The 27,703-nt window shown below is 43.1% G+C and overlaps 1 protein-coding gene across 1 annotated transcript; it reads left to right on the forward strand.

Annotated features, from left to right (window-relative positions):
- On the forward strand, positions 1–27,328 carry LOC142217542 (alcohol dehydrogenase 1-like). The gene is made up of 9 exons (XM_075285831.1): positions 1–58; positions 2,016–2,117; positions 17,108–17,249; positions 20,461–20,548; positions 21,862–22,081; positions 23,176–23,436; positions 23,509–23,644; positions 25,577–25,715; positions 27,038–27,328. The coding sequence occupies exons 1-9, from the start codon at positions 41–43 to the stop codon at positions 27,060–27,062; spliced, it is 1,131 nt and encodes a 376-aa protein (XP_075141932.1). The 5' UTR covers positions 1–40; the 3' UTR covers positions 27,063–27,328.
- The last annotated feature ends 375 nt before the right edge of the window (positions 27,329–27,703 follow it).

Genomic DNA, 27,703 nt, shown 5'->3' on the forward strand with positions numbered 1-27,703 from the left:
TATTTCTTAAGTAAGAGTTGAATAGAGAAGAACATATCAAATGGCAACTACCGGTAAAGTAAGTACAAAACATATTAGAATTTTGTTTTCTAACTAAATGGTTTAGTCATCTTGCAAAACATAAAGAGGTTGTCTATAACATCAGTTGAAATTTAATTTTTTTTTTTTTTTAAGGAAAACCTCAACATGACAGATTTTTTTGCAGAATTAATGTGCCTGCCATTCCCTTTGATACATTGAATTTCTTTTGTTTCTTTTTTTTCAGTTCTCTTTTTTATTAAATGTTTCTATTTTTAATATACAACACAATGAGCATAAACGTTGTGGCAGTGTTATGGACTCACAGGTCCATAATAATCAATAGAGAATTTAGCAAGAAGTGCAGAAAATATTCAACTTTGTCATGCCAATGGTAATGATGGAGTCTCAAAGATAAAAGAGGGTGAACAAAATAGACAACATAAAGAAAAATACATTTCCTAACGTAAATATATTGTCAACGGGAAATAAAATGGGTTCAGTATATAAGGGAGAAGGAGATGGATGGATGGGGTGCATGATGATTTTGTGAAGATGCCATTCAGTGTTATATTGTATAGTGCAAAAATAAATTAGTCAGGGTTGCAATATAGTGGATGACTTAAAGGGGTTGTCCAGGATATATATATATATATATATATATATATATATATATATACACTCACCGGCCACTTTATTAGGTACACCTGTCCAACTGCTCGTTAACACTTAATTTCTAAATTTCTAATCAGCCAATCACATGGCGGCAACTCAGTGCATTTAGGCATGTAGACATGGTCAAGACAATCTCCTGCAGTTCAAACCGAGCATCAGTATGGGGAAGAAAGGTGATTTGAGTGCCTTTGAACGTGGCATGGTTGTTGGTGCCAGAAGGGCTGGTCTGAGTATTTCAGAAACTGCTGATCTACTGGGATTTTCACGCACAACAATCTCTAGGGTTTACAGAGAATGGTCCGAAAAAGAAAAAACATCCAGTGAGCGGCAGTTCTGTGGGCGGAAATGCGTTGTTGATGCCAGAGGTCAGAGGAGAATGGCCAGACTGGTTCGAGCTGATAAAAAGGCAACAGTGACTCAAATAGCCACCCGTTACAACCAAGGTAGCCAGAAGAGCATCTCTGAACGCACAGTACATCGAACTTTGAGGCAGATGGGCTACAGCAGCAGAAGACCACACCGGGTGCCACTCCTTTCAGCTAAGAACAGGAAAATGAGGCTACAATTTGCACAAGCTCATCGAAATTGGACAATTGAAGATTGGAAAAACGTTGCCTGGTCTGATGAGTCTCGATTTCTGCTGCGACATTCGGATGGTAGGGTCAGAATTTGGCGTCAACAACATGAAAGCATGGATCCATCCTGCCTTGTATCAACGGTTCAGGCTGGTGGTGGTGGTGTCATGGTGTGGGGAATATTTTCTTGGCACTCTTTGGGCCCCTTGGTACCAATTGAGCATCGTTGCAACGCCAAAGCCTACCTGAGTATTGTTGCTGACCATGTCCATCCCTTTATGACCACAATGTACCCAACATCTGATGGCTACTTTCAGCAGGATAATGCACCATGTCATAAAGCTGGAATCATCTCAGACTGGTTTCTTGAACATGACAATGAGTTCACTGTACTCCAATGGCCTCCACAGTCACCAGATCTCAATCCAATAGAGCATCTTTGGGATGTGGTGGAACGGGAGATTCGCATCATGGATGTGCAGCCGACAAATCTGCGGCAACTATGTGATGCCATCATGTCAATATGGACCAAAATAGGAGCTTCTGCTCCAAACTTTGGCTGGTGAACCAGATACTCCAAATACAGATCCTCTTTAAAAGTGTGTTCTGATTTCAAAAAATAATGACATTTCATTAAGAAATTTCTGTGATTGCTAGAGGTCTAACTCTTGTGACTACCAACAAAATGTTCATAATTTTTTTTTCAAGCAAAGCAAATTATTCTTATTTTAGGTTGCTTTTTTGTAGATTATAAAATGCAAGGCTGCAGTGTGTTGGGGACCCAACAAACCGCTTACCATTGAGGATATTGAAGTTGCACCACCAAAAGATCATGAAGTTCGTATCAAGGTAAAGTCTGATTAATTTTTGAAGGGCCGCTTCTGTGGTTTTTTTTTGTTACTCATTATATTGCCTGATATAGCATCCCCTTAATAGTTATTTACTCACAATGGCTTTCCCGATCTTGATTTTGAATTTTCTTTTGTAAGTTACATGATCACAGTCTGGTCTCTTATTTCTAGTATGGATTCTTGTACAAACAGGAGGACTGTCTTTGCTGCCTGCAACTACTGTTGAGAACTACCACGTGAACTGCCCCACTTCTTCTCTCCTGTCAAAATGTTTCCCTGCTCCTCCTCTACCTTCTACATAATCTCATCCCTATATAGTGTCCATAGTTCCCTCTCTCTTATACTGAGGTCACTTTGTACCCATTACCTCCTCCATTAAGCAGCTATAGGTAAAGCTTTACAAGCACCTTCCAGGACCTTTGATGAAATCATATTCAGAGCTTAAAGGGGTTGTCCAGGATATTTTATTATTGTGGCAGGAGGCTCGGAAAGGTGAAATAAAAAACAGTCACCTTTCCATTGTGCTCCGGTGTCCCAGGGCACTGTCCTGTTCTGGGGCTTTTCCTGCACAAGTCCTAATCAGCACTATCTGCAGCCTAAGGAAAGGATCCAAGATGTCACATGTGAGATGCATGAGTGACGTCGCTTGTCTTTTCCTTAGGCCGCTGATTGGCCTCAGCAGTCATGTGCAATGGGAACTTCCATTAGAATAGTGGCAAGGGACACTGGAGCACTGTTGACAGGTGAGTGCATTTATATTTTTTTATTCTTCACCTTCCTCAGCCTCCTTCTGCAATAATAAAATATCCTGGACAACCCCTTAAAGGTCCTCAAAGGTTAATTTTAGTATTATCGCTACAATGTTTTTGAAGAAACAGGAGTACAGGTAATAAACTTTGGTGACAGCATCATCAATACCATGTTTTGAAATGTTTTTACTCTTATACATAAACTGCAATTACAACATAATTGGTGCGGTTAAGGAAAACTGTCTAGGGCTAAGGCCCCACGTAGCGGACCACAGCAAAAAAGAGCTGTGGGAAAAACTGTGGTGGAAACGCATTGCAATTTTTCATGCAGTGCTTTTCATAGAAAGTCTGCAAAGGTTTCCTCCGCCTATATTCCTGCAATGTGTGGATGGTACTCGCTAGAATCCCCTCTACTTTGCAGAGACTGTAAAACACTTCAGAAAAGAACGCCACGTGGAGCCCAGCCTAAAAGAAACCTTTTTCATGAGTACTATAATGAAAGCTGCACTGTTATGGGCAACTAAGTTTATCATTTAACAGTTTCCTAAATTTCCTTTATTGTATATAAATGAAGCCACCAGATTGAGCTACATGGATATGTTGTTAGAGATTCACATTCAAAAGTACAAGTGGTCCCTCAAGTTACAAGATTACTAGGTTCTGGGATGACCACTGTGAGATGAAACCATTATAGTATGAGACCAAAACTCTCCGAAAAACTAGTATTTGGTTCCAAAGACAGATAAAAGTCATACAGCGGTGGTGATAAAAAGGAGATTTCTCAGGTCCTGTGCATTGCACACCATCTGTAAAATAACATGGACCTGCTCTCACATGGTGTCCAAAGCAGCAGCTCCTCCTGGTGCAGGTATAGAGCAGTACAGGACATGTAGTACTACACTATACTGTAGAGAGTAGAGATGAGCGAACAGTGTTCTATCGAACTCATGTTCGATCGGATATTAGGCTGTTCGGCATGTTCGAATCGAATCGAACACCGCGTGGTAAAGTGCGCCATTACTCGATTCCCCTCCCACCTTCCCTGGCGCCTTTTTTGCTCCAATAACAGCGCAGGGTAGGTGGGACAGGAACTACGACACCGGTGACGTTGAAAAAAGTAGGCAAAACCCATTGGCTGCCGAAAACATGTGACCTCTGATTTAAAAGAACAGCAACGCCCAGCTTCGCGTCATTCTGAGCTTGCAATTCACCGGGGACGGAGGTTTCCGTCCAGTTAGCTAGGGGTTAGATTCTGGGTAGGCAGGGACAGGCTAGGATAGGAAGGAGAAGACAACCAACAGCTCTTGTAAGAGCTAAATTCCAGGGAGAAGCTTGTCAGTGTAACGTGGCACTGACGGGCTCAATCGCCGCAACCCAGCTTTCCGCGGATCCTGAATGGAATACACTGACAGTGTATTCCCGTATACCCGATATATACCCCCGATACCCGTTCCAACGGTGTGCCCCCCCACCTTCACCCCAGAAATACCCTGCAAGTCCCCTAGCAATAGAATTGGGGCTATATACACCCACTATTTTTGCTACTGCCATATAGTGCCATTGTCTCACTGGGAATTCAAAGAATATATTGGGCTTACATATAACTTCAATTCCAGGGAGAAGCTTGTCAGTGTAACGTGGCACTGACGGGCTCAATCGCCGCAACCCAGCTTTCCCAGGATCCTGAATGGAACACACTGACAGTGTATTCCCGTATACCCCATATATACACCCCAAATCCCCGTTCCAACGGTGTGCCCCCCCATCTTCACCTCAGAAATACCCTGCAAGTCCCCTAGCAATAGAATTGGGGCTATATACACCCACTATTTTTGCTACTGGTATATAGTGCCATTGTCTGACTGGGAATTCAAAGAATATATTGGGGTTACGTGCACCCACAATTTTTGCTACTGGTATATAGTGCCATTGTCTCACTGGGAATTCAAAGAATATATTGGGGTTACGTGCACCCACAATTTTTGCTACTGGTATATAGTGCCATTGTCTCACTGGGAATTCAAAGAATATATTGGGGTTATGTGCACCCACAATTTTTGCTACTGCTATATAGTGCCAGTTTCTGACTGGTAATTCAAAGAATATATTGGGGTTACGTGCACCCACAATTTTTGCTACTGGTATATAGTGCCAGTTTCTGACTGGGAATTCAAAGAATATATGGGGGTTACGTGCACCCACAATTTTTGCTACTGCTATATAGTGCCATTGTCTCACTGGGAATTCAAAGAATATATGGGGGTTACGTGCACCCACAATTTTTGCTACTGGTATATAGTGCCATTGTCTCACTGGGAATTCAAAGAATATATGGGGGTTATGTGCACCCACAATTTTTGCTACTGGTATAAAGTGCCATTGTCTCACTGGGAATTCAAAGAATATATGGGGGTTACGTGCACCCACAATTTTTGCTACTGCTATACAGTGCCATTGTCTCACTGGGAATTCAAAGAATATATTGGGGTTACGTGCACCCACAATTTTTGCTACTGGTAGATAGTGCCATTGTCTCACTGGGAATTCAAAGAATATATTGGGGTTACGTGCACCCACAATTTTTGCTACTTGTATATAGTGCCATTGTCTCACTGGGAATTCAAAGAATATATTGGGCTTACATATAACTTCAATTCCAGGGAGAAGCTTGTCAGTGTAACGTGGCACTGACGGGCTCAATCGCCGCAACCCAGCTTTCCCAGGATCCTGAATGGAACACACTGATAGTGTATTCCAGTATACCCCATATATACACCCCAAATCCCCGTTCCAACGGTGTGCCCCCCCACCCTCACCTCAGAAATACCCTGCAAGTCCCCTAGCAATAGAATTGGGGCTATATACACCCACTATTTTTGCTACTGGTATATAGTGCCATTGTCTGACTGGGAATTCAAAGAATATATTGGGGTTACGTGCACCCACAATTTTTGCTACTGCTATACAGTGCCATTTTCTCACTGGGAATTCAAAGAATATATTGGGGTTACGTGCACCCACAATTTTTGCTACTGGTATATAGTGCCATTGTCTGACTGGGAATTCAAAGAATATATGGGGGTTACAAATACCCTCATTTCTTGCTACTGCCATATAGTGCCAGTTTCTGACTTGTAATTCAAAGAATATATTGGGGTTACGTGCACCCACAATTTTTGCTACTGCTATACAGTGCCATTGTCTCACTGGGAATTCAAAGAATATATTGGGGTTATGTGCACCCACAATTTTTGCTACTGGTATATAGTGCCATTGTCTGACTGGGAATTCAAAGAATATATTGGGGTTACAAATACCCTCATTTCTTGCTACTGCCATATAGTGCCAGTTTCTGACTGGTAATTCAAAGAATATATTGGGGTTACGTGCACCCACAATTTTTGCTACTGGTATATAGTGCCATTGTCTGACTGGGAATTCAAAGAATATATTGGGGTTACAAATACCCTCATTTCTTGCTACTGGTATATAGTGCCATTGTCTCACTGGGAATTCAAAGAATATATTGGGGTTATGTGCACCCACAATTTTTGCTACTGCTATATAGTGCCAGTTTCTGACTGGTAATTCAAAGAATATATTGGGGTTATGTGCACCCACAATTTTTGCTACTGGTATATAGTGCCATTGTCTGACTGGGAATTCAAAGAATATATGGGGGTTACGTGCACCCACAATTTTTGCTACTGCTATACAGTGCCATTGTCTCACTGGGAATTCAAAGAATATATTGGGGTTACGTGCACCCACAATTTTTGCTACTGCTATACAGTGCCATTGTCTCACTGGGAATTCAAAGAATATATTGGGGTTACGTGCACCCACAATTTTTGCTACTGGTAGATAGTGCCATTGTCTCACTGGGAATTCCACAAATAATTTGGGGATTCATTCACCCTACATCTCAGGCTCTTGCCATATTCACCCAGGTTGTCAGTGCTGCACCAGCTCGTTCCCAGACAGCTCGGCCCGAAAAACACGTTACCTATATAGAGGATTTGGACAATGAAGACAACATGTACTAAATCTAATGTCTGCACCTTCTCCAGAATTAAAATAAAGGCAGCGTTTAACTTTCAAATAGCACTGCACAAAGGAAGAGCTTATCAGCTTGTCTCATGACATGCTACTGAAAAGTGTCATTTGTGTATCTTAATGTAAATATAGTTGTATAAGCTTTTTGGGTTTTAGGCACTGCCAAGTTATTTATTACCACCCGCTCACTTATAATGATGATGACACCAAAGTCACTGTGGGTGTTCAGAGCTCACAGCTTTGGTTGACATTTGTCTTGCTCTCTGTTGGTACCAGCTGTCTTTTTGGATACCGTAAAGTTATGTTGACTTTATTAACAGCTATAGAAGCTTTAGCCAGGTTGTGACGGTGTGTAACCCTAACAACACTAAGTGGGATGCACATTAATAGTCAGTCTATGTACGCTAAACGTATCACTGAAGTAATTTTTTTTCCCTCTCCCCTAATATAAGAAAGGAACAGACATTAGACCTAGACCGGGGTTCGAGGCTTGTAAAAATCCAGTATTATTTGTTCTTCATGATGTGAAATATGTGTTGAAAAGCAACCCAAGATGAAGTCAGCCATGTGTGCCAGTGTGTTACTTGGCATGCCTTTGCTGGCCCCAACTGTAAGGGTCACTCTCCATTTCCTCCATTTTCCACTCCCCTTCACACCATTTGTGGTGAAGCAATGGGATGCACTGAAGTGCACCCTCTAGCCTCGTGTGGGACAGGGACATCAGATGCCACTCCAACCCCCTCGTCTTCCTCCGCCAGCCAACGGTGCGAAGATGAGAGGAGTGTGCTCTGAATGTTTTCTGCCTAGCAGAGGCTAGTTCTCACTTACGAAAATGGCCCCACTTTGACCTGTATATCAGGCACAATGGTGTAGGTTTCAAAGAAACATGGCACCAACAAGTTGAAAAACGTGGGCCATGCGTGGACCGTGTTTGAGTCTGGCAAGCTCCAGATCTGCTACCAGGTTCCAGCCATTATCACAGGCGCAAAAATGCCAGGCCCCAGGTGTAGCAGGGAAAAAAAAATGCCATCTCAGCCAGGATGGCATCCCTGACCTCGGAGGCACTGTGCTGTCTGTCCCCCAAGCTGATCAGTTTCAGCACGGCCTGCTGACATCTCCCCATGCCAGTGTTACAGTGTTTTCCGCTAGTAGCTGGGGTGGAGGTTGCAGCATCGTAGGGTTTCAGTCTACTCCTGCCATGAATTTTGGCCTGGGAGAGGAGATAGGCCACCCCAGTTTGCACCCGGGGAACAGACTCCACCACATTCACCCTGCCTGTCATTAAAGATAAGCACTGCAGCATCCCTGACCACAGGCGCTTGTCCATGTGTCGGTGGTCAAGTGGACCTTGCAGCAAAGCGCAGAGCTCTGGGCCCGACTGATGTTATGGGACACATGCAGGCGCAAGGCAGGTACAGCACACCAAGAGAAGTAGTAACGGCTAGGCCCAGCATAGGGAGGTGCCCCAGCTGCCATCTGCTGACGGAAGGCCTGGGTCTCCAGAAGCATAAACAAACACCAACATCTCCAGGGCCAGCAGTTTATCGATGAGGCTGTTAAAGGCTTGGGCATGGGGGTGGGTTGTGTTGTACTTCTGCCTGCAATGAAAAGCTTGGGAAATGTGGAGTGGCTGGGAAGAGGCGCATGATGGTGCAGGCCAAAAGGGCGCATGAGGGTGAACTCCCCAATGTGTCAGAGATAGGTGTGTAGGTGTCCTTGCATCACATACTTGCACCATATTTGGCTTTGGAAGTTAATTTTGTGCCAAAAAGTGGTTAAGACAGCGATCCCTCAGCTACTCCCGTTACACTGTCTAGTGAAATTACCATCTTTGGAAGTGGACCACCACTTGTAAGATCCCAAAGGAAGCAGGCAAGAGATGTGCAGTGCAGAAAAAAAGATGAGAAAATAAGTGTAGGCTGTAGAGCACAGAGGGATCGGAGAGGACAGAGCTGGTGTCGGCCAGGTATTCCCACAACATGCGCCTATACTTGTCCCTCCTGGTGACACTAGGCCCCTGAGTGGCAGTAATTTGTCCAGGGGGGCCATTAACGTGTTCCAGACCTAGGAATAAGTCTTCCAACAGGGTAGAGTTTTGCATGCCTTTGCTTCTACCCACTGTTTTTGCTGCTTAGCTTCCCTCCACATCTACACTGCTTTCACCCCTAAACATCACCCCAGTTTATGCCTTTGTTTCTACCCTGTTTTTTTTTGTTGAATTAGCTTCCCTCCACATCTACACTGCTTTAGCCCCTAAACATCATCCCAGTTTATGCCTTTGCTTCTACCCTTTTTTTTTGTTGAATTAGCTTCCCTCCACATCTACACTGCTTTCGCCCCTAAACATCACCCCAGTTTATGCCTTTGTTTCTACCCTGTTTTTTTTGTTGAATTAGCTTCCCTCCACATCTACACTGCTTTAGCCCCTAAACATCACCCCAGTTTATGCCTTTGCTTCTACCCTGTTTTTTTTTGTTGAATTAGCTTCCCTCCACATCTACACTGCTTTAGCCCCTAAACATCACCCCAGTTTATGCCTTTGCTTCTACCCAGGTTTTTTGTTGATTTAGCTTCCCTCTACATCTACACTGCTTTAGCCCCTAGACATCACCCCTGTCCATGTGGGGTCGGTGGCCTCGTCATCCACCAACTCCTCTTCCAATTGCGCACTGGCCCCTTACTGCAAACCGCACATGACCACAGCTTGCCCTGATGGCAACTGTGTCTCATGATCCCCACTTAGGTCCAGACAAGTCGGTGGCGGGTCCAAAACCCCAAAATTGGAAGGAAATGGCGGATGCTGCAGTATTTCTAACACCTGTTCCTGGTGCTCGGGCCTGGTCTGTGTTGTACCCTGCACCCTGCTTAACGCAGCTGCCATATCCGAAGTTGTGCTGAGCGCATGCTAATGTTTCGTGTCCAGTGCAATGGATGGGATGGGATTTCACATAAGTCTGCCACCCATGGCCACTCATGGTTGAGCAACTGAGGGAGTTGACTTTGACGAACCCGAGGGTTTTGGAGTTGGAACTACATCAAAGGTCTGTGCTGCTCACACACTCTGCTCAACACATGATATGTTTAGTGCCAGCAGTGTGGAGACGTCGCACAACAGCCGTTGTTCCAGCAGGTATAGGCGTTGTAGGAGTGCATAGAGGCTAGCAGCGGCAACTATAGACTTTAAGAACTATCCGCACAAGCGCCACACTTTCACCAGTAGCTCAGGAACATTGGGGTACCTTTTTAAAATGATTAGCAGCAATGAGTTAAAAACGTGGCCCAGGCATGGAATATGTTGCAGGCTGCCAAGCTACAGAGCCAATCCCAGGTTACGGCCATTATCACACATGACAACATGCCTGGGCCCAGGTGCAGTGGCAAAAACCACATTGCCGTCTCATCGAGGATGGCATGACTCACTTTGTAGGCAGTGTGCTGTCTGGCCCCCAAGCTGATGAGCTTCAGCACGGCCCGCTGACGTCTCCCCACACCAGTGTTGCAGCGTTTCCAGCTCGTAGCTGGGGTCAATTTAACAGCGGAGGAGGGTGGTGTTTCAGCCCTCCTCCCAGGAATGTTGTGTGGGGAGACAAGTCAGGCCACCACATTTTGCGACCCGGTCCACGCCTCAACTACATTCAACCACTGTGCCCAAATTGAAAGGTAGCGTCCCTGTCCGCATGCACTTGTCCATTCGTAACTGGTCACATGGAACTTTAGTGCTAAGCGCTGAATTTAGGGACCACCTCATGTTTGGGGGAAAGTGCTGGTGTGGACGGCACAGTGCGGTGGCGCAGTAGACACTCTGCCCAAAAAGGGCAGAGTGTCCCCCAGCCGGGATTCCAACATCTCCTGGGCCAGATTTCTTGAGATGAGGCTGTTGAAGCCTTGGGCATGTGGGTGGGTTGCGCTGTACTTTAGCATGAAATGAAAGGCTTGGGAGATGGGGAGTTGCTGGGAAGAGGCGCATGATGGCGCGGGCAAAAGGAGAAATGGCAGGAAAAGGTGAGGATAAGGGTGAACTCCCCAAAGTGTCAGAGGCAGATGTGGAGGTGTCCTGGCTGCTGGTCTGGACTGCAGCGCCAGCCCTGTCAACAGTGGGAGAGGCAGTGGCCGCCAGGCCAAACGATGATTATCCTGCGCTTGCTCTCACCCACTGAGCCCAGGGCTTGCCTTCCAAATGATGGCACCCGCAAGAGGTGGTGAGATTCCTCTCCGCAGATCTCCAACCCATCTTGGACTTGCAAATTGCACTAAATTTGTCATGTAACTGACATGTATATGATGAGTCTATCCATTGTCTGTTCATTTTGGTGAAAGTCAGCCTGTCAGCTGACAGACAGCTGTGCTTGTCAGTGATGATGTCACCGGCTGCTTGTACCCCCAGTTTTTGCTGCTTAGCTTGCCTCCACATCCACACTGCTTTTGCCCCTACACATCACCCCTATCCATGCCTGTGCCTCTAGCCATAAGTCTGCCACCCATGGAAACTCATGGTGCAGAAAGTGAGGGAGCTGACTCTGAGGAACCCTTGGGTTTTGTAGCTGGTACTCCATCAAAGGTCTCTGCTGCTCACACACCCTGCTGAACATACGGTATCTAGGGTTAGAGCGTGTGGTGACCTCGCACAACAGTAGGTGCTTCAGGCAGATGTAGGCCTTGCTGAAGTGTATTGCGGCTAGCTCCAGGTACTGTAGACTTGGGAAAGTGGGTGTCCAAGTGCCGCACTTTCACCCTTAGCTCAGCTAATTTGGGGTATGTTTTTAAAAATCATTGCACCACTACATTGAACACGTGGGCCAGGCATGGAACGTGTTGGAGGCTGGCAAGCTCCAGAGCCCTCCAACAAGACAAAAAAGCCTGGCCCCAGGGGCAGCGGGGATAAACAAATTGCCATCTCATCCAGGATGGCATCCCTGACCTCAGAGGCAGTGTGCTGTCCGTCTCCCAAGCTGATGAGCTTCAGCCCAGCCTGCTGACGTCTCCCCACACCAGTGTTGCATCGTTTTCAGCTCGTAGCTGGGGTCAATCTAACAGCGGAGGAGGAGGAGGGTGGTGTTTCAGCCCTCCTCCCAGGAATGTTTTGTGGGGAGACAAGTCAGGAAAATTCTTGAAACAGGGGAGAGTTTTGCATCTTTGCCCTTGCTGCCTATGGACATCCCTTTGCCTCTAGCCACCATTTTCCCTGCTTTGCTTGCCTCCACATCCACACTGCTTTTGCCCCTAGACATCACCCCAGTTCATGCCTTAGCTTGTACCCCCAGTTTTTCCTGCTTAGCTTGCCTCCACATCCACACTGCTTTTGCCCCTAGACATCACCCCAGTCCATGCCTTAGCTTGTACCCCCAGTTTTTCCTGCTTAGCTTGCCTCCACATCCACACTGCTTTTGCCCCTAGACATCACCCCAGTCCATGCCTTAGCTTGTACCCCCAGTTTTTCCTGCTTAGCTTGCCTCCACATCCACACTGCTTTTGCCCCTAGACATCATCCCTATCCATGCCTCTGTCCCTAGCCATAACTCTGCCACCCCTGGAAACTCATGGTGCAGAAACTTTGGGAGCTGACTTTGAGGAACCCTTGGGTTTTGTAGATGGAACTCCATCAAAGGTCTGTGCAGCTCACACACCCTGCTCAAGATATGGTATTGTAGGGTTTCAGCGTGTGTGAATGACAGACAACAGCCGGTGTTTGGACAGATGTAGGCCTTGCTAGAGTGTTTTTAGGCTAGCAGCGACTCCTGTGCACTTGCAAAAGTGGGCGCACAAGCGCCGCATTTTCAACAGTAGCTTCGGTACATTTGGGTATGTTTTCAAAAAACTTTGCACCACTAGGTTAGACGTGGGCCAAACATGGAACGTGTTGGAGGCTGGCAAGCTCCAGAGCCGCTACCAGGTTCCAGCCATTATCACAGGCGTAAAAATGCCAGGCCCCAGGTGTAGCAGGGAAAAAAAAATGCCATCTCAGCCAGGATGGCATCCCTGACCTCGGAGGCACTGTGCTGTCTGTCCCCCAAGCTGATGAGCTTCAGCACCGCCTGCTGACGTCTCCCCACACCAGTGTTTTAGCGTTTGCCGCTAGTAGCTGTGTTGGAGGTTGCAGCGTCGTAGGGTTTCAGTCTACTCCTGCCATGAATTTTGGCCTGGGAGAGGAGATAGGGTACCTCAGTTTGCACCCCGGGACCAGACTCCACCACATTCACCCTGCCTGTCCTTAAAGATAAGCAGCATCCCTGACCACAGGCGCTTGTCCAAGTGTCGGTGGTCAAGTGGACCTTGCAGCAAAGCGCGGAACTAAGGGCCCACCTGATGTTGAGTGACACGTGCTGGTGCAAGGCGGGGATGCCACACCGGGAGAAGTTGAGACGGCTAGGGACGGCATAGTGAGGTGCCACAGTTGCCATCAGGTCCGGGAAGGCGGGAGTTTCAACAAGCCGGAACGCCAACCTCTCCTGGGCCAGCAGTTTAGCGATGTTGGCGTTCTAGGCTTGCGTGGGTGGGTGGTTAGCAGTGTATTTCTGCCGGCGCTCCAATGTCTGAGAGATGGTGGGTTGTTGTAAAGAAGCGCCTGATGGTGCCTTTGATGGTGCAGGAGAAGGAGATAAGACAGAAACAGGGGAGGATGAGGGAGAAGTCAACAAAGTGGCGGAGGCAGATGAAGTGATGTCCTGGCTCGTCCTCTGGAGTGCATCGCCAGCACTGTGAGCAGAGGCAGTGGCATGAACGGCGGGCGACGTTTGTCCTGCCGTTGCTGCCTGCCACTGATTCCATTGCTTGGATTCCAAATGACGGTGCATTGAAGTGGTGGACAGGTTGCTCTTCTCAGGGCCCCTACTCGATTTTGAGAGGCAAATTGTGTAGACGACACTATATCTGTCCTCGGCGCATTCCTTGAAAAAGCTCTACACCTTCAAGAAACGTGCCCTCGATAGGGGAGTTTTTCTGGGCTGGGTACAAAAGGGAACATCTTTGGACATTCCGGGTCTGGCCTGGCTTCGGCAAAGCAGCTGACCTCTGCCTCTGGACATGTCTCTGCCTCTAGCTACCCTTTTTGGTGCTGCACCTGCCTCAACATCCACACTACTTTCCCAGCTTGACATCCGCCTTGTCCAGGTGGGGTCGGTGTCCTCGTCGTCCACCACCTCCTCTTCCAACTCCTGTCTCGCCTCCTCCTCCTGCACAATGCGCATGTCAACTGGCTTCCCTGACAGCAACTGCGTCTCATTGTCGTCGATGAGGATGGGTTGCTGGTCATCCGCCACCAAATCGACCGGAGATGGAATGGAGGAGACTCTAGTGTTTGAGCATCTGGACACAGATACTCGTCTGTTAGGTCCGTGGAATCGCGAAATGGAGGGGCAGGTTGCGGTACAGTCAAAGGAAGGGAGAACAGCTCTGGGGAGCAGGGACAGTTGGGGTTATTGTTCTGGGAAGATTGGGAATTTTGGGTGGAAGGAGGACAAGACTGTTGGGTAAGAGGAGGTAGAGGCTGACTGGCTGGTGGACAATGTGCTTTAAGCGTTATCCGACAGCCATTGCAAGACCTGTTCCTGGTTCTCGGGCCTACTAAGGTTTGTACCATTCAGCCTAGTTAATGTGGAACTTTTGTGCAAAGCGCAGAACTTAGGGCCCACCTGATGTTAAGGGACACACGCTGGTACAAGGCTCAACTCACCCTAAGGGCCAAAAACACTGCTGGTGCAAGGCTCTACTCATGCCAAGGGCCTCAATCTCTGCTGGTAGCTCAGCTTAAGGTCCTGTAACTTTGTTTGGAAGGGCTCATGTTAAGGGCTAGAAAAGTCAATTTTGGAAGGTCTTACCACATCACACACACACACACACACACACACACTCAAAATGACAGTTATGGGTGAGGGCTTTTGGAATTCCCATTGCCTATTCCATTTGTGGTTGTCATGGGGAACGTGATTTAAAGGGGTGGTTGTTACTGTTTGTTGAGCTTAAATTGGGGTTTGTGTCCATCCATTTGGGGAGTAAAGAAGGTTTCCAGGTATTTTCCCACTTTGATAGAGGTTTTTTTGAATGTGGAAAGTGTGTAGTTGTTAGGCAGTGATGTTGGGGTAATAGAGGGTCTTTGGTGTGTTAGATGCCCCCAGACATGCTTCCCCTGCTGTCCCAGTGTCATTCCAGAGGTGTTGGCATCATTTCCTGGAGTGTCATAGTGGACTTGGTGACCCTCCAGACACGGATTTGGGTTTCCCCCTTAACGAGTATCTGTTCCCCATAGACTATAATGGGGTTCGAAACCCGTTCGAACACTCGAACATTGAGTGGCTGTTCGAATCGAATTTCGAACCTCGAACATTTTAGTGTTCGCTCATCTCTAGTAGAGAGGGCTACTAGTCATCCATTAAGGATCAATCAAAACTTATGCTGACTCTGCTTTCAAGTTACAATGGCCCAGAAGGGATTATTGTATGTTGAAAATATTGTAGTCTGAGGTCTTTGTGACTTGAAGGATCACTGTACGCTAAATATAATAACACATATGAGTTAATTTATAGAGTGGAATTCATATATATTTCATATCACTGAGTAATATTCTACTAAGAAAAACTGGTAATACTGTCAGGTCTGAAAAGAAAGAGTATGGGTTAATTCACATTGACATATTCAGGCCAAGAAACGTGGTCCATTCAGTTTCGTTGAGCTACCATGTTTTTGAGTCCAAAATCATCTCTATGGTAGAATTTATGGTATAATTGTAGACTAGACAGTATAAAGATACTCCAGATTTATCATCCAGCACTGTCTGACTATTAGTAAATCTGGGCCATTATAGGTATAGCTCACATGTAAACCTATGTGCTTTCATAATTACATATTACAAAGAAACTCTATGTAGTCTGTGGTCTGATCCTGTAATAAAACTTTCTTTCATTTTTCTCCTAATTTTTGCTTACATACTGTACAGTCATTCAATGGGCTAGCAAGAAATAGGCAATAGATGGAAGGGACTGCAACCACAGAACTGACTATACCATGGTTAAGTTAAAAAAACAAAAAACTGGGGAGTAAGGGCTTGTTCACATCTGCGCCCCGGGTCTCCATTATGCAGGTTTCCGTTTCCTGCCCGAAACTGGGCAGGAGATGGTAACCTGCAGTCATTTTTCAAACCCATTAATTTGAACGAAGTTTAAAAGTTAAAAAGTTTAAAAGTTAAAAGTTTAAAAGTGTCCGGCCAAGAGCGTTTTGTGCTCTCCGCGGCGAAACTGTTTTTTTTTTTACCGGACACAAAGTCGGACATGTAGGACTTTGTGTCCGCTTAAAAAAAAAAAAAAACACTTTCGCCGCGGAGAACACAAAACGCTCACCCGCGCTCGCGGCCAGACATGGTCTGACAGGTTTCCGTCTTCTGTCTGCAGAAAACGGAAACTTGAAATCGGAAATCAAGTGCTGGTGTGAACCCAGCGTCAATGACATTCTGATAACAACATCTTGTGCTCTGATTTGTTTCAGGTTCATTGTTCTCATGGAGATGTTGAGTAGATGTCTGTTACCAAATACACATATGCAGAATAAGGCTGTGGTGTACGCCAGATTTTTATTTATTTTTTTGAGGGGAAGGTCATGTGTGAAAGAGAATGTGAGATAGTAGGGGGCTCTATTGATGGTGTGAGGGGCCTATCATGGGGGCTGTATTTCTTTGTGTTCTGCTAAATATACACAGCTAGAAATAAAGTTTTATGCATGTCAACTGAGTGAGATGGGAGTGTCTGCGATTTTAACAAAATTGACTAAAAGCAGGAAAATTATAAAAATAAAGAAAAGAAAATTATGCATCATCTGAATGTTGGAATATTCCACCATTTGTGCAATGCCCTTCTGTCCAAAATCTGATACCCCCCATCCCTGCTGGTCTAGAAGTGGTTGAACGTCCTGTTGTATATTCACATGATCACTGGTCTCAGTGGTCAAGTGTGGATGAACAGTATGTCATCACTTCCAAACTAGGTTAAACCAGAAATGGCGGGCAAGGTAACAGAGGTGTTAGAATGGCAGGACATTCAAATACTGAGTAATATTTTTACCTATTACATACAATTTGCTGAAGCTGCATTATACATGTGCAGCACAGACCACACTCCTGCTCATTGCCCCTTAATGTTTGTGCTGCTGATTCTGAATTTCTCAGGTTGACCTCTCTGAACCTTTTTTTTACACTCAGATTGTAGCCACAGGAATCTGCCGTTCAGATGAACATGTCTTAAGTGGGAACTTAAGTAACATACGGTTTCCAATTATATTGGGGCATGAAGGTGCTGGAATAGTGGAGAGTGTGGGGTCAAGTGTAACTGGCATTAAACCAGGTAAGACTAATGTTCCTGTGGTGATCACCTATACTTATTACGTATATCTATTATGTAAGTACATACATTTTTCATATTATTTAAATAACATCATGTTTAGAGAAGCAAAATCATAACTTTGTTTTGTTCTACCCTTTCATGTTGCTTTCTCTCATTATTACAGAATATTATTGATAGTAACACATTTATTTTACACTGTCCAACTTACCGGGGTCAATACAAGTTAAACAACTATGACAATATCTTCTTTAACGCAAACAACAAAAAATTCAACCACAACTAGATTCAATATAAATATGTGAACGAAAAGCAAAAATCCTACACGTATAGTAAAATAATTCATATTTATTAAACACCATGAGTACCATGTATAGTAAAATGATGAAATGACATATCTACTAATACACAAAAAGGTGGGGAGACAAAAAAGTCACAATAATGGAAATGGCCATACAAAAATCCTATGGAAAAGACAAAATGATGCTGAAGCATAGAATAAATGCAGCTAATGGACATATGTGATACTGGTATACAGTTGAGTGAGGCTATTAAATGCAATAGGTAGTAACTAAAACTAACAAGCATACACACAAAGTGCAGGGTCAATAGACACATAAGTAAATACCAGAGCATAAAAAGGTACCACACCAGTAAAGAAAGGTCAATACTAACATGTTGCCATGCCACTGTCAGCACAGTCACTCAATGCGCGTTTTGCCTGCAAAGAGGTTTCGTCTGGGGGTGAAGACTCCAGATGAAGCCTCTTTGCAGGTGAAACACATGACAGTATATAAGTACTGTATATGTACAATAAATAAATACTAAATAAGTCCCATTGAACAAGAGAAGCATGCCTGTCGCAGATATCCCAATTACGGTAATCACAGATGGTGAAGGGTAAACCACTGATTCTAAATTCGTTCACAGTAATTGGTACCAGGGAGAAAAGAAAAAACTAAAATATAACTTGTATTAATATCTTTAAAATATTGTAACAATCCAGAACAGCGTCCTCGCACTATTACAAAGAATACCAAAAAGTGAGGGAGCAGTCCTCCTAGATAAAGGTGATCTGCACCAATGATATATATTTGATACTGTTCCTAAGAGTATATGGCTCATCAAATATAAGTCAAGCTTTATTGATTAAGCAACTATATTCATATATTCTTCTCAAAATACCCACTAAATATTACTCATAGATGTCATGCATCTACAGGAATGGTCACTACATCCACCTAGGTCACCTCTCTACATTATACGCAAGCCTAATACAACCCTAGCCTCCTCCAACCACTGACGAGATTTAACACCATCCAATAAAAACCTTGCCATATTTGCAGGAGATATAGTTTTTATTGCAATCTTTTTTATTATGACCCAGAAAACGTCTCTCCTGATGATCCTACTATATAGGGTTAGGTGAAATGTGTTGCGATTATAAGAGATAAGGGCATAGATGGCATTCTTTTTGACAGGTGTCCAGAGCACTAGGGGCCAAGCTCTAAGCTGGTGTATAATGTAGAGAGGTGACCTAGGTGGATGTAGTGGCGTTATCTGTCGATCCTCATTGCATTGCTTAGGGGGACGTTCACACTACCGCCTGTGTCCGACAGGTAGTGTCCGCTCCTAGTGTCTGTTAAAAATCTCTCACGGGCATTAGGAGCGGACACTAGCTGTGTCCGTGACACCTGTCATTTATTTAAATGGCGATCGGGTGCGTTCTTTTGCACTCCGTGCCCTTCCTTCACTGTCCGCATGTAAAGATGTCCGACTTTTCAAGCGGACAGAAAAACCCTACATGTCGGGTTTTTCTGTCCGCTTGAAAAGTTGGACATCTTTACATGCGGACAGTGAAGGAAGGGCACGGAGTGCAAAAGAACGCACCCGATCGCCATTTAAATAAATGACAGGTGTCACGGACACAGCTAGTGTCCGCTCCTAATGTCCATGCCAGATTTTGAACGGACACTAGGAGCGGACACTACCTGTCGGACACCGACGGTAGTGTGAACGCTCCCTAAGTGGGAACCCTCTGTGTAAATAGCTGGAGCATTTTATCAGCTGACTCATAGGGCTATTTGGCTTTAATATAAGTGGGACATTCCTGTAGATGCGTGACATCTATGGGTGATATTTAGTGGGTATTTTGAGTAGTTTATATGAATATAGTTGCTTAATCAATGGAGCTTGACTTGGAGTTGATAAGCCATATACTCGTAGGGCGCTTTCACACCTGCACTCCTTGTCCAATTTCACGGGGCAGAAGTCGGAAACCAGCCGGATTGCACAAACTGGACAACGAGCGCAGGTGTAAAAGCACCCTAAGTAACAGTATCAAATATATCATTGGAGCAGATCCCCTTTATCTATGAGGACTTCTAGACTGGATTTCTTTGTAATAGTGTGTGGACGCTGTTCTAGTGTGTGGATTAGCAGATATCCCCCACAAAGTACCATACAATACAATAGACAATTAAAAGATATAAGGCATAATATTAATCAATACTGACTTTTATTGCAAAAGGATCATGTTTTTTGAGTTACATTTTGTGAGGATTACAGTCATGTCTAGGAAAGCTCAAAAATGGTACAATTTTGTCACCCAGTTTAAATCGGGGTAAGGATGATGGCTGTACTAAGGCTATTCTTACCACAGATGTAAAACTTTCTACTGTGCCCAGACTAGTGATATATTGGTCTCATATATTAATAGCACCATATTCAGGATGAGGAGTTTTATTAATTCCAACAATCTGGCTGCATGTATCACCTACAGAAAACAATATGTGAGGTACATAACACGGTTGGTGTACACAAGATGCAAGTTAAAGAAAGGGGGTTCCCCAGTGTTTTAATCCAATTTTCTTTGAAAGTACAGGTTAAGCAGCCATTATAAGTAATATAATATAATAGTATATAGTATAAGTATTATTATATTGGGAGGAATGATTTACAGGTGAGCAGACGCCATTACTGTTTGTTTCAAAAATGTTCATAGAATGCAAATTAGAAAAGATCCAAAAAAATGCTAGAAAAAAAGAGGTCACTCTGTCACCATGCGACTTATTGAGGAAGGTAAAAGCAGAAAAAGGAAAATAGAAGACAACTATTACTATTGAGGGGATGGTATTTCACAGAATATAATAATTCAAGAAAAAAAAAAAATCACTTAAGTATTCCTTTAATCCCTCCTTTCTCTATCTTACAGGAGACAAAGTCATACCACTTTTTGTTCCCCAGTGTGGAAAATGCAGATGTTGCCTAAATCCAGACAGTAATGTCTGCGCTGAAGCTGCGTATGTATTATGTGTACTTAGGCATGTAATGATTGGCATGTACAAAACTGTCCAAATTTTAGAATCCCATGGTTGGGCCATATTGTGAGACAGGAAAAATGGGGAGATTTATCAAGACTGGAAGCACACCAAGCCCATAGAAATGCATCATTCCTTTAATCCCTGCTCTGCATACTGTATCTGAAGATGTGGGATAGAATAAAACATGATTTTGTGACATTCTGTAACAGAATGTCTACCTTATATTTTGCTTGTGTGGTTAGACTTCCCAATGATTGTGTTGCAAACTGAAGCTGGTCAAGGGTTTTGCTACCATGCTCAATATTATATTTAATACAATTATATTTGTGTGATGAAATTCAAGTTAAGGGTGAAAATGTGATTTGTGCCAGCATTCCCTCCCTATAAGGCTGACTGAGACAGCCACTTGTATACCAAACTACAACTGGTGTTGCATATCCATTCAGTATATCCTATGATTATTGTAGCCACATACCGGTTGGGGAGACTAAACTGAGGTTCAATTACTAAGAGGATCTTGATATTTACCCTTGAACTCCTGTACAGTGATCTAAAAGTAACTGTAGGGAATTCCAAGGTTGGCACCGCTAGAGTAGCTTAAAATTTAATATGGTCCTACAATTAAATAGAAAAATCAAGTCAGGGGTAGTCAAGTCATGAGTCTTCATTGGTGATGTCAGGAAAAAGTTAAAGTTAGGAATAAGCAAACATCAATAACCATAGAAGTAATATAAAAACAAGCATAGGTCCAAATAACTAAACAGAAGGAGCGTGAAGTATAGATCAAGGTCAGAAACTGAATCTTAAACAAATGGGTAACAGCACATGCAAGGAATTATGTTATCAGGCAGTAAGCAGGAGATCTCACTCAGTATGTATAGCAGGCCCAAGCAGCTCATCCAGAACAGCTGACTAGTAACAGTGCTCAGACTTAGAAAATCTTAGCCATTGCTTCGCTGCAGCAGAGAGTGAAGAGTAAAAGGGACAGAATGATGCAAAAATCTAGGGAGTTATGTAACCCCTCTACTTTCCATATTCTTTTACCAAAATTTAGGAGGAGAGACATGCAATTTAAAGTAAATCATATCTAGCCAATACATTTAGAACAGATTTTCTATCACCATGTAAAAGGTATCCACAGCTCCACCTGAGCTACATTGTATTTACTATTACCTTGTAGGGTTGAAGTTTGGGCAAATGTACTATCTATCTGATTTGTGTAACAATGCATTGTGCCAAGTGATCTCAAGTTGTTTTATATACCTTTAATTGTGTTTGTGTCACTTAAACAGCATTGGCCAAAATGATGGCACAATATTGGCCAACTCCACCAGATTTACCTGCAAAGGTATAAGTGTTAACAACTTCGCTTGTACTAGCACTTTTACGGAATACACTGTGGTGGATGATTTTTCTGTCGCTAAAATACATGACGATGCTCCACTGGATAAAGTCTGTCTGATTGGATGTGGATTTACTACTGGATATGGCTCAGCTATAAATGCTGCAAAAGTAAGGACAGATAAGAGTACATAGAGTACAATACAAACTGAGCAATGATTATATCCATTATTTACAAAGGAATTCACGACTTGTTAAATACTTACCATATTTTAAGTCCCCAAATTCACTGTCCAAAGTGTTACACACAAATTTTCAGTAATTCCTTCCATAGTAGATATTATTTTGTACACAATTTAAAGGTGTAGTTTAAACTAAGATATTTCTAGCAGACCCTCAAGATATGCCAAAATGACATTTTACATGGGGGTTGGACTTCTAAGACCTGCACTTTTGTGAATAATCTCCTTATCCCTTGCCACCAGATCCATGGGAAGAATATGCAAATCTGCCTTCCATGATGTAATTAGGAAGACAGTTTGCTGCCTCAGTATTGCAAACCAAATGAGGGCGCTCACTGGAATGTGCAAGCCTGTCTTATGACAGGATTCCAGTGAAATAACCCAATAATGGCTGCTCCCTTTAGCATCATGCCCGACCTTCCAAGAGGCCTTTGTTTTGCAATGACGCTGGGATTATTACCAGGTATAGTCTCTCAATCGAGGACAGCTGTTTCGATCTACTTGGATCTCTTCAGCCCGACGTAGGCAGAGAATAAATGGTTGCTGTCAATGTGGTGAACTGAATAAAGAGGAATAGTACGCTTACACAGCCACAGTTATTATTCTATTCCTGTTAGCATTAGCTGGGGAGAGGGGCACTACAGCAGTCAGGGGTGGGGGTATCCCCATTCTCCACATAGGAATGAGTCCCAATGGGCAAACTCAAACATTTATAGTACATCCAGTAGGCATAAACATGCAAATGTTTCTGGCCTATCCAAATTCAATAAAAGTCATCGGTCAACTATTTCTTCTGACCTTCTCAAACAAATGACCTCTCAGTGTCCATGTGTTCAGAATTGGGAAAGAAGAGTAAGTCACTGCCAAACACCTTTGGCAGTGGATTATCTTTAAAGAGAACAAACAATTGGGTATAGGTCGAATGAACATTAAATACATATTAGATAGTAAGCCAGTGACATAGAAATCACAGGGACAATCTTCTTCTAAATTTCTAATTAAATAACATTTTACTTATTACAGGTTAAACCCGGCTCTATCTGCGCAGTATTTGGTCTCGGGGGAGTTGGATTGTCAGTGATTATTGGATGTAAAGTAGCTGGTGCTTCAAGGATTATTGGAATTGATACAAACCCTAATAAGTTTGCAAGAGCCAAAGAGTTTGGAGCCACTGAATGTATCAACCCCAAAGATTATGACCGTCCTTTCCATGAAGTTTTGGCAGAGATGACTGGTGGTGGAGTGGACTATGCCTTTGAGGTCATTGGAAATATCGAAGTTATGGTTAGTAAACAAACAGTTGTAATAAGTTAATTTATTTGGATTATTTCTTTAATTCTTGCACATCTTTTTTAGGAATCTGCCGTGTCTTCTACTTACTATGGCTGTGGAACAACAATAATTGTTGGAGTAGCTCCTACAAGTTCCAAGATGTCCTTTGAACCACTGCAGCTACTCAGTGGTCGAACCATAAAAGGAGCAACCTTTGGCGGTACAGTAATGCTTTATATAGCAATAGAAAATAGGCCCTGGATACAAATTTGTATTGTTCTAAAAATGTTGAATGGATATATCCTTCCTTGGTTACAAGTAATGAGAGAAGTAAAATAAAGGACTGGCAAACATTGTACTTATCTTTACGACATACTGTGGTGCCAGCCTAGTCCATATGCCATATTGTTTTTTAATAGTCAAACTATATTTGTTGTATTGAAACGTAATATACTGTAAGTGAGATGTTTAGTGTACAAGAGAGACATAACTTGTACTCAATACATATTTCAGTTGAACTGTTATGGGAGATAAATCTTATCCAAACTTATTTAAATACAATTGGAAGGATTTATGAATTTTAAAGGGATTCTATACCACATCAGAATAGCCTTAAAAAAGGCTATTTCCCCCCCACCTTTAGATGTTTTCTCCGAGCCGTCGTTATGATGATATTCACAGTTTTCACCGTATACAAATGAGTCTCCAGACAGCACTGGGGGTGGTCCCCATGTGCTCAAACAGCAAAGGGGGTGTCCTCTATTGTCTGCAGACTCTCCAGTGATGCCCTCCATTTTCTTCTCTTGACCACCTCTTCTCCGCGTCTTCAACTGAAAGCGCCAACTGCGCATGTATGGTGACCATTTTCCTGTGGCCTTTTATGCGCTTGTCTGTTAGGCCACGGGAAAATGGCTGCCACACATGCGCACTCGGCGCTTTCAGTTGAAGATGCGGTCGCGAGAAGAAGATGGAGGGCATCGCTGGAGGTTCTGCAGGCAGCACAGGGGACACCCCCAGTGCTGTTTGAGCGCAGGGGGACTACCCTCAGTACTGTCTGGAGACTCATTTGCATACAGTGAAAACCATGAATATCACTGACAACGCAGAGAACACATCTAAAGGTAGGGGAAGAATAGCCTTTCTTAAGGCTATTCCAATGTGGTTTAAAATCCGGAGTGTTTTATTTAGTGTCTTCAGCATAAAACACGGTGCAAGCAAAACAAAAAGAAACACAAACTTAAGCCTATCTGGCTCTAACTACACATCAGGATACTTCTTTACTCTAGAGCAGGTCACGTGAATACATCACCAAATGTAGTGTCCACACTGTACAGGTCGTCCCAGGAGTGTTTTCTCTCACTCTGGCTGCAAACACTGTCAGCCCTGCTTTTACCAGGCTTCCTTCCCCAGTAATAAACATTAGGAAGCCTCACCTGTGAGCTCCTGGGACAAAGGGAAAGACCCGTGGTGGACCAGGGGTGTGGACTGGAAGGCTCTACCAAACTGCCCTCCAGTCCAGAAAAACCAGCCCATGATATGGAATACATAAGAGCCCTGGCAGACTACGTTCTGCTAAAGAAGCACTTCTCCTTCTGGGTTTCCTTCACCTCACCTGGCTGAGGAAACCAGGAGACATATACACCCCGTCCACCACTTTACCATACACTTTACCACACCATATACAAAGATCTCATTGGTGATCTGTCCTATATGTGTAGTAATAACAAATGTTCTGTATATTTTAGTTATGGTCCTTAGACTAATTTATTAAAGTGAATTTGAAGAGTCCCAGACAGACACTAATTCTGACTTATTATAGGTTTATTAATTTTGTGGGTATCCTCTCTGATACCAAAAATATACTGATTTTCTTCCCATAGAACAACTGATCTTTGTGGGTGTTGGAGATAATCATCACTAATTCCATAACACTCCATGCACTTTGTCCCATGTATGAAAAGATAGATAAAAACAATAAAAAATGTGGCGAATTAAAAAATTTTTTTAAAAAATGGCTAGAGACAATAACATGGTCTAAACACATTAATTATGGAAAATAACTTAATATTAAAAAAACATGACATAGAATAGCATCATGAAATAGAAACAGATAGTATCAATAATTTATTAATTCATCCTTCCATTTCTACAGGTTTTAAGAGTAAAGATCATGTACCAAAACTTGTATGTGATTATATGAATAAGAAATTTAATTTGGATATGCTCATCACACATAAATTACCATTTGAGAAGATCAATGAAGGATTCCAGCTTTTGTGCAGTGGAAAGAGGTAAGTTAAATTTACACCATGGATTAACTATCATGGGTGACTGGTAACTTTAGGCCTATGTCATGTAGGGCAATAGTTTGAAGTCCAGATTGAATTCTGCTAAATAATTTCCCTTTCAAGGTTTGTAAAAGGAAAAATAACAATACAACATCAAAACAGGATGAAACATAGTCTGAGTCGTGTCAGAGTCAGCGCTGCAAAACAGAATCTCATTGACTTCAATGGGATACGTTTAGCGCGCGTAACACATTGAAATCAATGGGTAAAAAGCCTCCTATTGATTTCAATGTGTTACGCACACTAAACAGAACCCATTGAAGTCAATGGAATTCTGTTTTGCAGCGCTGACTCTGACAGGAGTTTACGTATCAGAATCAACGCCACGTTACATCGTGTGAACGGACCCTAAGGCAATTTCACCATGTTCATATTAACTAGTGTAGTTTTTGACACTCCACTATAGGTTTCTGTTCACATACACTGTACTTCTGTCTGCTAAAATAAAATGTTGTAGAGATTATGCAGCCATGGGCATACATTTTGGAAACATAATCTTATTTTAAAGATGAAGAAATTTCCAGTGTAACTGTTATCACACAAATATAACCAGATTTATTAGCATCACGGAGTACTTTTTCAACTAGAGCATTTAAAGGGGCTTTCCACTTTCATCAAACAAATGTTAATGTTTTGTGGAGGTTTATCTCAGTAGTAGAGTAGGTGTTTGGGTAGACAGAAATACAGGCTCAGACTTTTTGACAAATAAAGGCTGGTTCCTATTTATTTTGTGCAAGGCAAACAGTGAACTAAATAAGGCGTGGCATAAACATGGTACAAACTGCAGTGTTTTACAGTCGCTGTAAGGCAGATAGGATTCTAGTGAATCCAATCGTCACCTTGCGGATAAAAATGCGCCCTGCGGGCTTTCTGCAATTTCCTGAACCTTTGCAGAAATCGTTTGTAATTGAAATAGGAAGTATATTAGAAAATTGTGGAACTTTTCATTACAATTATTTGCTCAGATTGGACATTGCCTTTAAGGGTAGGGTATTTTTAAATTTTGTGACACCTGTATCCTTAGGATAGTACCCACAGAAATATTCATCCCCGCTCAGCGCTGCACAATTGTTATCAGAGACTCTCTTGCTTATAAAGGACATTTTAAATCTTGTTTTATAAAAAGGATTAGAAGATAAAATAATAGAGTTTACTGATCTATTCCCTAAAGAACACATTATCGATTGTAATTATATCCGATTGTTCGCAAAGTGTAACATTGCTCTGATATATTGTAGGACTAAGTAATGTGTTTTTGTCTGCAGTGTCCGCACAATCCTGACATTATAAGGATCACGGCAGGCCCTGATGTCTCCTGATGAACAATGTATATCCACTGTATATCTTACGATATGTAAAAAGGAAATACAGCTGTCCATTTACAATTACTATACTAGCATTAGCAAAAGGCCATCTTGTAAGCAACTCTGTTCACTCTTTACAATGCAATAATTTGCTTTAAATTATCTATTTTATATTTGATTTTCTCATGTAGCAAGATGTGACAACTTTATTGCCAGCAAATTAGAACTTCTATATAATAAATCATTTATTGTTATATTTGATTCCTCCATGTTTCAGATTATATTTTAATAAAATTATTTTTTGATCACTAGCTTTTTTGCTTTCTTTTGAGCATGTAAAGATGAAGAATAAACAATTCACCTAGAAACTTCATTAGATTGATTTATTAACCACAAAATAGCAATATTTCAACCAGATTGTTTAAAGAGGACCTTTCATCAGATCGGGCACATGCAGTTTTATATACTACTGGAAAGCTGACAGTGCGCTGAATTCAGCGCACTGTCAGCTTTCCCGATCTGTGCCCGGTGTAAAGCGCTATTGGTCCCAGGACCGTAGCGCTTTAGTGTCAGAAGGGCGTTTCTGACAGTTAGCCAGGGACCCCCTTCTGCCCAGCAGCTGTCAGC

This window comes from Leptodactylus fuscus, chromosome 1, assembly GCF_031893055.1.
Source record: "Leptodactylus fuscus isolate aLepFus1 chromosome 1, aLepFus1.hap2, whole genome shotgun sequence".
Taxonomy (NCBI): domain Eukaryota; kingdom Metazoa; phylum Chordata; class Amphibia; order Anura; family Leptodactylidae; genus Leptodactylus; species Leptodactylus fuscus.